Source organism: Prinia subflava, chromosome 5 (assembly GCF_021018805.1).
Source record: "Prinia subflava isolate CZ2003 ecotype Zambia chromosome 5, Cam_Psub_1.2, whole genome shotgun sequence".
Classification (NCBI taxonomy): domain Eukaryota; kingdom Metazoa; phylum Chordata; class Aves; order Passeriformes; family Cisticolidae; genus Prinia; species Prinia subflava.
In genome coordinates this window covers 6,241,257-6,254,290 of record NC_086251.1, presented here as the reverse complement: position 1 = coordinate 6,254,290, position 13,034 = coordinate 6,241,257, and the positions used below count along the sequence as shown (strand labels likewise).

General features: G+C 48.8%; 1 protein-coding gene across 2 annotated transcripts in view; it reads right to left on the bottom strand.

Annotated features, from left to right (window-relative positions):
* Positions 1-41: 41 nt before the first annotated feature.
* Positions 42-13,034, bottom strand: part of PTDSS2 (phosphatidylserine synthase 2) — a 30,053-nt gene continuing 17,060 nt past the window's right edge. For both annotated transcript variants that reach the window (XM_063397863.1, XM_063397864.1), the window contains exons 4-12: positions 12,147-12,214; positions 10,414-10,548; positions 9,567-9,617; positions 8,006-8,119; positions 7,244-7,362; positions 6,448-6,562; positions 4,713-4,858; positions 1,704-1,889; positions 42-929 (exon numbers count right to left, since the gene is read on the bottom strand). In XM_063397863.1, the coding sequence (XP_063253933.1) occupies positions 785-929; positions 1,704-1,889; positions 4,713-4,858; positions 6,448-6,562; positions 7,244-7,362; positions 8,006-8,119; positions 9,567-9,617; positions 10,414-10,548; positions 12,147-12,214 (1,079 nt within the window). In that variant the 3' untranslated portion in view covers positions 42-784. The remainder of the gene's footprint in view (positions 930-1,703; positions 1,890-4,712; positions 4,859-6,447; positions 6,563-7,243; positions 7,363-8,005; positions 8,120-9,566; positions 9,618-10,413; positions 10,549-12,146; positions 12,215-13,034) is intronic.

Sequence of the window (13,034 nt, the reverse complement as noted above, 5' to 3'; positions counted from 1 at the left end):
GCTGAAGATAAAACAAAGAACTCCAGGCTGATGAGACGCTCCCAGTTTCTGCTTGTGACACATTTTACTCCGCAGAGCAAAGGCAGGTTGACCTTTCTCACTTCACCTTCCCTTACATTTAAGAGATGACCGAGACTAAAAGAGAAATTAAAAGTAAGAGCTAAGGAGAAGTCGTCTGTCTCCCCAGAGCTGGGACACACCACCCACACGCCACAGGCCGCTCCAGGACGTTGGAAATCAGTGGGATGCCCTGTGGAAGGGCTGGAACAGCAGCATAGTGTGGTACATCCTGTGCAAGGAACGCAGCCTGGCCACACATCCCTGTGTCCCCACGGTCACCTCGCTGAACACTTCACCCAATCCTCCTCCACGGCTCCAGGTAGTTCCAGCAGCAAGAACAGAATTCATTTCCCGTGCCTGGTCTCTGTACACTCCAGAACAAGTGTTCCTAATGCCCAAAGGCCCCACGGAGCTCTCAGCTCCCTGGGAATGGAGCAGCAGATCCCTGTGTACCGCGCTCTGAGCCCCCTGTCTCCACACCTGGTTCCCAGGAAGTCACACAGCACCCGGTGAAGGCCCCGCCCCGTGTGTGGGGTCAGCACTGACCTCCCTCCCCCGGTGACGCGAGGAGAGAGGGGGGCTGTGTCAGCGCCACGCTCCCCCGAGAGGATTCCCACACGCTGGAACGCTAACAATGACAATTAGGAGTTAGGTAGGATAAGGGTGGGACTGTGCACCAGGCCCGCTCGGGCACCACGAGTTCCCGCCAGCCCCGTGTCCGCGCTCAGAGCTTCCTCTCCCGGAGTTTGCTCCCGTTGGGCTCATCCAGCAGGGCAGAGTGTCCATCCCCGTTGCTCAGGCACTTGTCCTTCTCGTGCCTGTGCTCCTGCTTCTGCCGCCGGATCTCCTTGTACCGCAGGGTGATGTCCCTGCAACACACACAGCACACAGTTCCAGCCTGAAGGAAGAACGGCGAGGGAACCTCTCCGCACGGAGCATCCTGGGGATAACAACTCACTGCAGCCTCTGGCTGGGCATTTCTACTGTTGCTGATGGCACTGATCCAATGGCAGTTAGTGTTTCTGGCTGGTGGCCTGGCTCTTCCCACCTCTGCTAGAGCACAACAACCAATCCTGCAGGAGCAGCCACTGCTGACCCCTCCACACAGCGCTGCACTTCAAACGGTTGGGGAACAGTCTGGGTTGAAAGGGATCCTAAAGCCCATCCCATTCCAATCCCTGCCATGGGCAGGGACACCTTCCACTATCCCAGGCTGCTCCATCCAACCTGGCCTTGGACTCTTCCAGGGATGGGACAGCCACAGCTTCTCCAGGCACCCTGTGCTAGGGCCTCAGCACCCTCACTGCTCCCCATGCCACATCCAACCCTGCTCTCTGGCAGTGCAGTGCCATTCCCCCTCGTCCTGCCCCTCCAGACTCTGATATGCAGAGTCCCTCTCCAGCTTCCTTGTGGGTCCCTTCCAATACTGGAAGGCTGCTAATTCCTTAGGCCCTGTGCAGTTGCTTTCCATGATCTGGACAGGAAACTGTCAGGATCAGGGCAACTCCCTTTTATTTCAGAACTTGCACACACCCATTAGAGCTGTGCTCTCTCCCCAGGCAGTCCCAGGGAGGACGTTTGAGGACAGGGGTTGAACAAATCCTCCTAAAACCCTGGCCAGCCCCAAATGCAGCCCCACTCACCGAATGAAGAAGCGCCAGGCTGTCCAGGTGAGCACCAGGATAATCCCCAGGATCCAGCACTGGGTGATGTAGAAGGGAAGGGAGAGGGTGAGCGTGTAGGGATCGTACTTGACGACGATCAGGAACTCCGTGGCAGTAATAGCAGCAACCAGCCAGGCCTGCTGGCCCAGCTTCTTATGGAACTTCCTGCAGGAGAAACACAGACAAGAACATTTTGTTGCTGTAAAACTAGGGATGTGGAGAGATCTGCACAAAAAGACAGCCGGGGCAGTGATTTCACTCAGCTTTGCACAGCACTACAAGCCTAGTTCAGAACACACATGCACTAAGGCTCTGCAGGATGACACTTTCACTTCGTGTTACTTCAGTTGCCTCTCAGAGGCTCTGAAAGTGAGGAAAGTTAAACTTCATCACCACACAACGCAGGGAAGTGTCCCCATCCCCAGGTAAATCCACATGAAACGATTCTCTGACCAGTCTGAGACCAGCTGATGTTCAGGGTATGGTTCCAAACAAGAGCTTCTCACATACGAGGCCCAGAGCCATATCTGACACCAATGTGTAGCTCAAGCTACACCAAACCATCCAAATACACTGCGAAAAAATACGGAATAAATCAAGTGTAGGTGACTGCTGATGCAGAGGGGATGAGTGCATTCCTTCTTAAAAGGTATCCTGCCTGGATCAGCTCGGATGAAAGGGCTGCAGAAACTGCTCCAGGTGGTGACAGATGAAATGGGCAGAGATCAGCCCTAACCCACAGGCACAGAGATGAAAGGAAGCAGCAGATCTCTCACAGGGAATTCCAGTTGCTGGGATGACGAGGGCAGCTTTCTGCTCTGCTGGGCTGCTTCCTCCTCTGCTATCCTTTCCCTGACAACAGAATCAAAGATAACCCCAACACAAGTGCTGGGCAGCCCCTGAGGTTGCCGAGGAAGAGAGCTGGTTTCCAGCCCTAATACTCAGGCAAGATGCGGAAGATTTTTCTTGTGATAAAGGAGACAAAAATTCATGGCCTTGATGCAGACTCGTCAGAGGTGACAGGAAGACTCCAGTCAGGAATGTGTGACTGGGTCAGATGCTACAAATGCATCAAGATGCTCCTGGTCAGGAACATTTCACACATCCAGTCCTCCGGAACTCGGAGGCAGCGTGTGAGGGCTGGAGAAAGCTTCACCCCTCTTCTGGGACTATTGCAATTCCAGGCACTACACTGTCACCATACTTAGACCAAGGTCCTGCAAGCAAAGCCCAGAACTGCCTGTGGATACTCAGAATGCTGAATGGGAAAAAGAATTCCTCACATTGGAATTTCACTGCTTTCTAGACCCAACACTGCAGGGCTGGCTGAAGAGACCTCATCAGTTCATCCCAGACAATCCCATCACCATCAGACAAGGCAGTGAGCCATGTTTTTGTCAAGGAAGGGCAATGGAATATTCCAATCTTTGGGAATTAAGAGTTTCCAAAAGGAAAAGGTCAGCAAGGTTTCCCATGTGATGTGAGCTGGGAGCCTCCGGTACAGCCTGCTCTGCCCAGCAGGAATACTGCACTGACTTTTGTAAATACAACCATGGAGCAGACCATGTTTCCCCTGCTCTTCCCCTACACCACCATGGAAAGAATCCTGAAGAATCCTTGGCTTGAAATGATGTGCAAGTGAAGCTGGTAAATGGGGGCAGATCCTCTCTGCCTGGATGGCCTGGAATGTGGGAAGGAATTACAAAACCCTCCGCAGAGAAGGTACCAGGTAAGAGCGGGTGCTCAGCTCTGCCCTTCTGCAGGAGAGCCCTGATGTCAGCTCTGGGGGGCATCAAGCAGAGCCAGGAACCCCAGGATGTGGGGGCAGTCACCTCTCCCAGCAGGGAACACGGCACGAGGTGGTGGCAGTGACAGGGACGTGCAGCTCACGGAAAGAACGGCAACAATCGGAACCAGGGATGAGGCACTGGCGAGGGATGGCTCTCCCAAATCCCAGAGGATTATGCCACGTGGTTGGACAGAGGGCAAAAGAGCTTTTCCAACCCCAACACAGGAAGATGAATGGTGCTAAGGAGAGGAGCTCAGCAGCGACTCTTCTTACCTGTGAGTTGGAGGCACGTCCCAAACCAGTAGGTCCAACACCAAGGGCAGGGCATCCTGCCCCTGCGGAATGTCCTGAATTCCGACTAAGCAATGTGGGCTGGCCCTTCTTCCCACTTCTAGGAGTCAAAGCCTTTCAAGGGAAACTGATCTTCAGACAATGTTGGAACCCTAAATTCTGAACACAGACACTTTTTTGTGTTGGTCAGCGACAGACAATGAACACCGCTGGGAGCCAGGCGGTGCCTTAGGCTGAGGATGTGGGCTCAGGCAAGTTGTGACATTAAAAGAAAAGGTGATTTTGAGAACAAAGCTTTCTCAGTTCTAACATGGTCTGCAGAAACAAAAGCAGCGAGGACAGATATGATGCTGAGGTGGGAACAGTCTCAAGTACATGCACTGCTGTGTGTGGTGCCTCACCTGCAGCACATCCTCCTACCGAGGGCCTCTGACCTGCAAGAGGATGCCAGGAGAGCTCATAAGGGCCAGGGGAAAACAGCTCAAGGAAAGAAGTGCTTTTAAGAATCACATTGTTTTGTTAGCCTGGGCCCTGATGTCCCCAGAGGGCACATCCAAGGACTGCAGTTCCTGGCTCTGGGTCTGGAACTGGAGCACAGCGCTCCTCTGCCCACGAGCCAGGGGCACTCCAGCTCATTTCCACATTCCCTTCTGCACAGAGAGATCATTTACCAGACACTGAGGTTAACACAGTGCACACACAGTGCCCTTAACAACAGCTGCTGTCCGACCGGGGGAGTGAGAGTGGTACCTCCAAACAAAGGAACACCAAGCGGATGCTTTGGGATTAGGCCCTTTTTGTCCCTGACAAGCTGAACTGGTGCCCGAGATGGATGCCAGCAAGCTGGAGCAAGTTCAAAACAAAGCCAGTGGAGCTCGACATGGGAAGTACAGAGAGGTGGGGCTTACGGGTCATCCATGAAGTCGTAGATCTCCCTCATGGCCACTCCTCCCACGTTGACAAAAAACACGAGGCGTAGCAGCACCAAGTAGTGTTCAGGGGGCATCCACAGCACAAACTTCAGGTAAAACGTGTTCAGCTCTGCCAGTAAAAACTGGGAGAAGGGACACCGGGATTACATTTGGAAAATACCACTGGATGAAGCCTGGAATGCCCCTCTCTCTCTGAATGGCTCCCCCTGCGCATTTCTCAGTATCACCGAGTGAACCATCAGCACCAACCCAAACCCAAATGGGTTTTTAAACGTTTCCTCTATGTTGGAAGAGGCACTAAAAATCACACCAAAAAGCTGGATAAGCAGTACCCTCAAACTTCAAGCAAGCTCTTGAACTTCAAACGAAGAGCCCGAAGAACCTGCACAAATACTGAGGACAAAATCGCAAAAGCACAGCTTTTCCTCTCCCTGTCCTTTAAAACCCAGCTGAGGGAGCCCCACCGTAACAAGAGCTGCACATCCTGGGGGGCTGGGCTGGGTTGTTTTTCCTCAGTTATGCAAACTCACCCTCAAAGCCAGCTTGAGAAAGTTGATTATAAATTAAGAGCAAAATGTTCTCTCGAGCAGCTGCCCTGGCAATGTGCTTAAGGGGGCAGAGAGACATCAGACTGTCACTTCAAAAGAAGTGATAACAAAGGGCATTAAGCACTGCTGAAGCCCAAGGAGTGAGCCAGAACCTGAAGCTACTTAGAAACTGTCAGCTGAAGCTGGGATGTGCGAAAAGAAACATAATCCCACAGCCCAGTGCAAATTTGCTGGGATCTCTGTTGCAGCAGCACCTAAACCCCAATTTCTTCAGGGTTACAACCAGCAATCTTTTGGGGAAACATCTATTTTATTTATACTCTTTTAGTCCTTCCACTAAGAAGGCCTGGTGTGCCACATGAGCTTGGGCAATGTGTCCCGGGAGCTTGTTCTGGCAAAACAGAGTTCTGTCCTGTGCCACTGAACCTGGCTCATGCCCAGTGCCTCTGGGGATGGATTTAGTTAAATTTCACAGCTGCTGGCTTGAGAAAAGTTGGAGTTGCTCAGAGCAGAGCCAAGTGACATCCCATGGAAGGCACAAAGGCCAAAGTCCCCCCGCTGGAAAAGGGACAGAAGTGGGAAAAAGGCATTTGAACTGCCTGGTTTGCCCTCCCTATCAGTGTCACGTGCATGACAAGTTCAGTTTCACAGGCACAGGTATGAATTTCAGATGTTGCATTCCCAGCACAAAACAATTCCACCCACTCAGGTGCTGTGTGTGCAGTGAAATGTAAAAAAAAAAAAAAAAGAAAAATCTAGGAGAACTGAATTATTTAAGCAGATCTGTGCTTCAGGAGTGAGCTCAGAGGAGCTCGAGGCCTAGGATACAACCTTTCCAGCTGTAATGTGACCTGTACCTGCATAAAACCGAGGGATTTGAGCTACTTTTACCCACAGCTAGTGCTTTGGGGTGCAGGAACTTGCTGAAAACCCGAAAATCCCAGTTTATATTGCTCCCATTGCCAGCAACAGTGGTCAGCAAGCAAGGACAACCCTTTCTGCAGTGCATCTGTCACCCATCCCAGAGACACAGCCACAGCGCCCTGTTCTGCAGAATTGGGAAGAGATCCCTTCGGCCTCAGCTTCAGGAACACCCCCAGAGCTGCAGCCTGAGTCACAGGACCTGGGAGCAGGGGACAGAAGGGCCAGAGAGGTGTCCTCACCACGAAGATGATGCCACAGACCGCGAGCCACCTGCGCAGGCTGGAGGCCGGCTTCCACTCGAACTTCACCCAGCTGTATGGGGTGAACTGGAACACGATCCTCTTCATCTTGCCTCTGGAAAAGGAGCAAAATAACCACTGCAGCTTGAAGGAAAAGGAGGCAAGAGGCATCTGCCAGTGTTTCCATTTGGGACACCAGTTCAGTTATGCAAAATGCCTCAGTTTACTGCATTAAAATCATAACTTAACAAGATTAGCTCCGAGCTTGTTATTTTAATTATCGATTTAAGCTTTCATATACTACACCCACTGTTGTAAGCAGTTTTCCTCCTTTTAGTGTAGCAAAGACACTACAGAGCGTGATGGGTCATGTACACGACTACAAGGGATTTATTAAATTTTAATTCCCAGTGTCCCAGTTCCTGTGAAGTTCTGGTTACTAGGGAATGCAAAAAAGACCAAAGAGATCCTCGCTGTGAATGGGAACATGGTGCCAACTTGGATTCTGCACCTCCTTAAACCATTTCATTAAACAAGCTCACTTCCACCGCATGCCCTCACTGCCAGCCATCAGGGAATGTTTGGGACACGCAGGTGTCTTTCCAACAATCCCATTCACAAGGTGAATCAAACTCTCCAACAAACCTCCCCGCAGCAGCAAGTCACTGGATCCTGGAGTCACCCGAACACCCAGGAATTCTTGAATCCATATTAACCCAAACAGAACAACCAAGCTCTTGAACAAGGGTTCAACCTTTGTGCTGTGCCTGTGGAGTTCCCCTCCTCCCCAACTTACTTGTAGGTTGGAATGTTCCAGAGTCCTTGCCACTTGTAGGTTTTCAAGGAAAGCCAGGACAGGGTCTTCATCCCGCAGTAAATTCCTAACCCGTTACATAAGATCACATCCATTATCCACTGGAAGGAGAAACACAGGAATGATGCTGGGGAAGGAACACTAGAGCTCGGGAAAGGGAATCACTACAGGCAGACGTCTGCATTCTAACGAGTGGGACATTTCAAGAGTGTTAATTCCATAGATTTTCTGAAGGCTAAATAGCTCAGCTTGATGTCTCTAATAATGCAATGAATTTTGGAAATACAATCATGGAGCAGATCATTCCAAGCTTGGGTCTTTCACAAATCCATCCAAACACAGACCCAGAGCTGCGTGCCCTGACTGCAGGGAATTCTGATCGCTCTGGCACCAGCTCACACCTCACAGGAAAACAAAACACTACTTTAAAAGGGTGTCCCTTTAAGCTCACAGTAAGTTTTGCCTTTCTCTGAATTTCAGACTTTATTTCTTTGCACCATCAGCAAATATTTTAAAAAGTTCAGGTACAGCTTTAGATCCTCCCTCCAGTGTGAAATTAACCCAAATAAATATTTAACCATGTCTAAGTGTTCGTAACACACAAAATTACAGAAACAGTGACAATCATGTTATAAACTCAACAGGGAGCACTCACACACGTGATCCAACTCAGCTCTCCTCACTTCCTAGCTCTCCCTGTAAAATCTGTATTCCCAAATAAAGCCTGATCCCTGCAGTACATACGTGATCCCACCAGCATTCACTGAAGTTTGGGAGCTGGTGCTCCAGGCTGTACTCCAGGAACTCAAACATGACACTGATGATCATGCACATCCACCAGTCCCGAATCATCAGAGTCTGAAGGGAGAACAAAAAAAGTCTTTTAAACAGCTGCTAAAAAACATCTACAGTTGTAGATCTTGTCTCCAGTAACCAGAGAAGGATCAGGAAACATAGGACAATTTTATTTTCATGATGTGATGGTCCAAATGCTCACAGGCCTCTCAACTGATCAACATTACCAGCACAAGAGACAAGAATGACACTGAAGAACATCACCTCCACCCCAGCCAAAACCAGCACAGGAATACAGATTATGATAAATTCTGGTAAAATGGGACTCAGCAGGAGGAAAACGAGTTAAATTCGTGGAATTACTGGGTGCTCAACCACCACAGGCAGCATCTTTCTAACAGTGCTCAGAAAAGGCTTTTCAGAGCCTTTTATGGGCTGTAAATGACTCCAAAGCCACAATAATTTCTGATGAATGAGGTCCATTCATTCTCAATATTGCCATCCTGGTGCTTTGAGATTTGGGGAAAAAATCCAAACACAAGCCCATCTCTGTTTATTAAGACAACACCCTCAACCTCCAGCTTTTAATAGAGAAATAGGTTTATATTTAACATATTTAAGAGAAAAATATGCTGTTGCCCAGAGGAAATCCAGCAGCCAGATTCCTTCCAGCTGGGCAGCCCAGTTTCTAATGCAATTCTCTTGGAAGAAAAAGATCCAAGTTTTCCAAACTTAGAATTCAGTTAATTAACAGAACAAGCTGAAGTCCAGGCCTCCTCACACCCAGCAAATCCACCTCTGGTTTTGAGGGATCCCCCAAACCACTCATAGAACACATCTGCACTTTTAAATGAAAATACAAACTAACAGTTCCAATTTGTTTTTAAAACAGCCGAGCTCTGTCAGTTTGTTATTCAAACAGCAAACCCAAACAAGGTCTGCAGGGGGCAAAATCTCCTGATTGGTTAAAAAAGTTAATATTTAGACCAAAGTAATCAGCAAAACACTGCTGAATGTCCTGCCAGAGACAGGCACAGCTGGAATTCCATCCACAGTTGGTTGACACCAACTAAAAAGTAACAAGAATTAAACCAATGCCCATTAAATGGTTTAAAATCCTGATCTGATGCCACTGGGAAAGCAGCAGCAGCAACATTTGTGTTTGGGGATATCACTGTCACTGCCAGCCCCACACTCCACTTGCAAAGGTTGTTCCAGCATTTCTGTTGCTACAGTAATTAAGTTGTTTATTGATCTGACCCCAGGATAAATCCCTGTGGAGGAAGGAAGGAGCTTGTTGATGTAACAAAGCTTTGGGAAGAAATGAGGTGGCCTAACATGGACAGGAGACAGAAAAAAAACGGGGGAAAAGGCTTTTCACATATTGACATGTATTTTCATGTATTGCCAACAGCTTGGTTTAAATGACCACGCCCTGGCACCACAAGGGAGGTGGGAGGCTTTGGGAACAGAGGAGCAGAGTCCCCAAGGTGAAATGAGCCATTCTTACCTTCAGGTACCACCCAAAAAAGTGAGCAGGAACAAATCCATCCAGCTTGTCCTGAAAACCAAGAACAGAGTGAAGTTCACAGCCTTTTTTTTTTTCTCCAAGAAAAAATGCAGCAATAAGCTTCTTTTTTTTTTTCCACACATGAATACTTGCATTCCTTCATCAGGATGGAATTTAGCAGAGCTTCTTAAATCTCACCAGATCTGCCAGTCCCTGGGCACAGTGCCTTTCCCTCTACTTTTATAAGATCCCAGTTATTCCAGTTTTTGATGCACTGAAGATTTACAGGGCAGACCCAAAGGATTCGGGTGCTCCTCACCCCATGCAATCAGGGAGTTGTAAATCACCATCATTCCTTTGCCCTGGAATTTCTGCCAGTGAGGAACCTGACCGTTTTCAGGACTCAGAAAAGTGCTGCTGGAGCAACCTGCACTAGCGGAAGGTGTCCTTGCCTATGGCAGGGGGTGGGGCTATGTCATCTTTCCAACCCAAACCATTCTGGGACTCTGCGGTGCAGCTTTAGGGCTTTGTGCCTCAGAGTGACTGAGGAGAAGACTCCTCAAGCTCAGGAAGAAATCCAGACCCTGAGGAGAAAATGACACCAATGACCTGAGAAAGAAGAGCTGTTGAACAGCTCAGCCCTGGGCAATCAGGTAATTGGGATCCAGAGAGACACACCCCCATCTGATGGACAGGAACGGTCAGGAGAAGAGAAATAGAGGCTGAAGAGTCACTCACAGGCTGTGCTCTGATTCAGCACTCAGACACACTCACAAATGCACTTTGAAGAGGTCAATTACGCAGCTTTTTACCCCAAAACAGCCTCATTAGTGAGCCTGCTCCTTACCCAGATGTTGTGGAAGGGATCAGTTCCATTGCCAGGGTCATAAATCAGGCAGTTGCCCCCGTAGTCTCTCTCTGGCAGAGGAACCCCTAAATGGGGGTCGATGTACTTCATGAACTGCCTCCCGTCCTGCACGGTCTGCAAGGGAACAGAAACCCAGCACCCCCTGAAGGGTTCACACACAGAATTCAAAACCAACATTCATCTTCGACCTTTTTTCAAATTCATTGCAGAACAAGTCTTGAAATAAAGCCAGGCCTTGAAGCAACCCCTACACTCACACCTGACTTGGAGCCTCTAATCCTAAATATTAAGGGGGAAAATGGCTACAGAATGACCTTAAAGATGACAAATCAGTGATCTTTAACCCTTTACCCCAACCCACTCCTCTGTGCTCCCCATCTTTCCCAGAAGCTTCACACAGCTCATTTCCATCCCAACACCCATTTCCAGTAAGGTCCCATAAAAACAGCAAAAAAAAAATTATCAAAACGACCGAAATGTGAACTCTTCTGTCACCAAATCAGCCACACATTTGCTGAGCATTTATTTCCCAAGGGAATCACTGAGTGTTATGGTCAAGGCTTGACCCTGGAACATCTGTGACAGGCAGCAAAGCTAGACAAAGCCAAAATTAATTAGCAGAGTAATAATAAAATTATAGAATAAACTGCTGAAGTCACATGAACTCTGGGACAAGTTTCAGCCACGAGCAAGCTTGGATTTGCTGTCAGGAAATTCAGCCACCTGCAGACTCAGCAGAATTTAACCTTATTTAAACCTGGGCAAGACAATGATGTATTTTTAGTAAAAAGCTGAGCAACACCAGGGAGTTCCTTAACCACTAAATCTCTGCTGACACCACACGCTGCCACAGGGAAGCAAAGCCATTCCAGGCTTTTCTGTTGGAATTCAGAACCACACCAGTACAACCAATAAAAATCACTCAGTCTGACTGCAACTAGTCAGGGATATCATGCTCAAGGATGGCTGGAAAAACCCAGGGTGACCAGCCCTACTTCTTCAAGCCCACACGGCCTCTAGAAGCAAAACTTTAAACACAAAAAGCATTCCTCATCCTTCTCTGCGGCAAAATGATTTTTAGAGCTGCCTGATGAGTATATTGTCTCAAAAAGAATTAAGTTTAGTTTCTGAGAATTGTAAAAGTCAGGGGCAAGTTCTCAGTTTACTAAAGGACAAGATATGATAAAGTGTGGTCAAAAAAGAACACAGTAAAAACTGTTTAATTTGGAAGCACCAAGGGCATGTGTTTCTGTGAAAAACCTGCTCCTCAGCTCCTGCCACCACACAAAGCTGGGTGTGAAGTTTTAGTTTACTGCAGAACCCCCACACCTACAAAGAACCTGTCACTCCAGGTAAAAGGTATTTCCAAAGATGAAACCAGGTGAATTCTCCCTGAGCCACACACGGCCCAGCAGGGAGAGACTGGACTGTGAAACACCAGCTCCTGAACATGAACTGCTCCACCAGCTCATCCAAACCCACTACAACACCGTGTCTGCCCTGGGCTGCGGGTGACTGGAGGTCAGAGCAGGTGAAATATTTTTATATTACCACTTCCCTCAGCCTCAGAGTCTCATTAAACAGACTCACAAAAATTAGCATCTCCTGGAGTCAGCAGGGAAAAAAAAAAAAAACCAAAAAAAACCACACCACAAAGGAGTTGATCTCCACAAGAAAATGACATTTAGGACCTGGAGGTGTCAGTCACTTACCTGGAAGAGGATGAAGATGAGGAAGAGCTCATAGACCACGCTGACACACAGCCAAAATCTCCAGTAAGCTGCAGAGAGACACAGGGGATGTCAGCAGCCTTGGAGCAAACCATAAGTCAATTATTCATTTATTTCAATTTCATGGAATCCTGAAATGCTTCGTGTTAGGAGGGACCTGAAAGTCCATCTCACTCCACCCCTGCCATGGGCAGGAACACTTTCCACTGTCCCAGGCTGCTCCATGCCCAACCTGACCTGGAACACTTCCAGGGATGAGGCAGCCACAGCTTCTCAGGAAAGCAATTCCATTTCAAGAGATGCTCCCACCACAGAATTATAATTCCCAGCTCCCAAGTACAGAGCTCCCCACCCTCCCTCAGGGAAACAACCAGAAAGGATCTTCAACTCCCACACAGGCTGCTGTGTAACTTTGCTGGAACTGCTTAGCACTGACCTGGATCTGGGAGAAGGGACTCAGATCCAGAACACTTCAACCCAACCAACTCAGCAGTTAAGAAGTGCAAGGAAAGGAATGTGCCACCTGCAATGCTTTCCAGCAGTCCTTGGAGGAGAACCTGATCCTTCCTGAACTTTCTCTCCCTGGTCTCAGGTGACCTGACCTGTCCAACCTTGGCTACACCAGACACACCCAAGGCAGGCCACAGTCAGGTTTGGCAGCCCAGCTTTCAGCCTGAGGACAAGGTCGTGTCCCCACGGGGCAGAAAGCATTTCAAAACCCCAAAGGTAATTTCACTTGTACCTGGAATGAAATTAAAAACAAGTGGACCAAAGGTTCAGCAGGTGCTGGATGCAAGGCCTCAGAGACCACCTGGGATTCTCCATAAGAAATGCCACGCAAAGCTCAGCTGCTTCCGAGCCCTCCCCAGA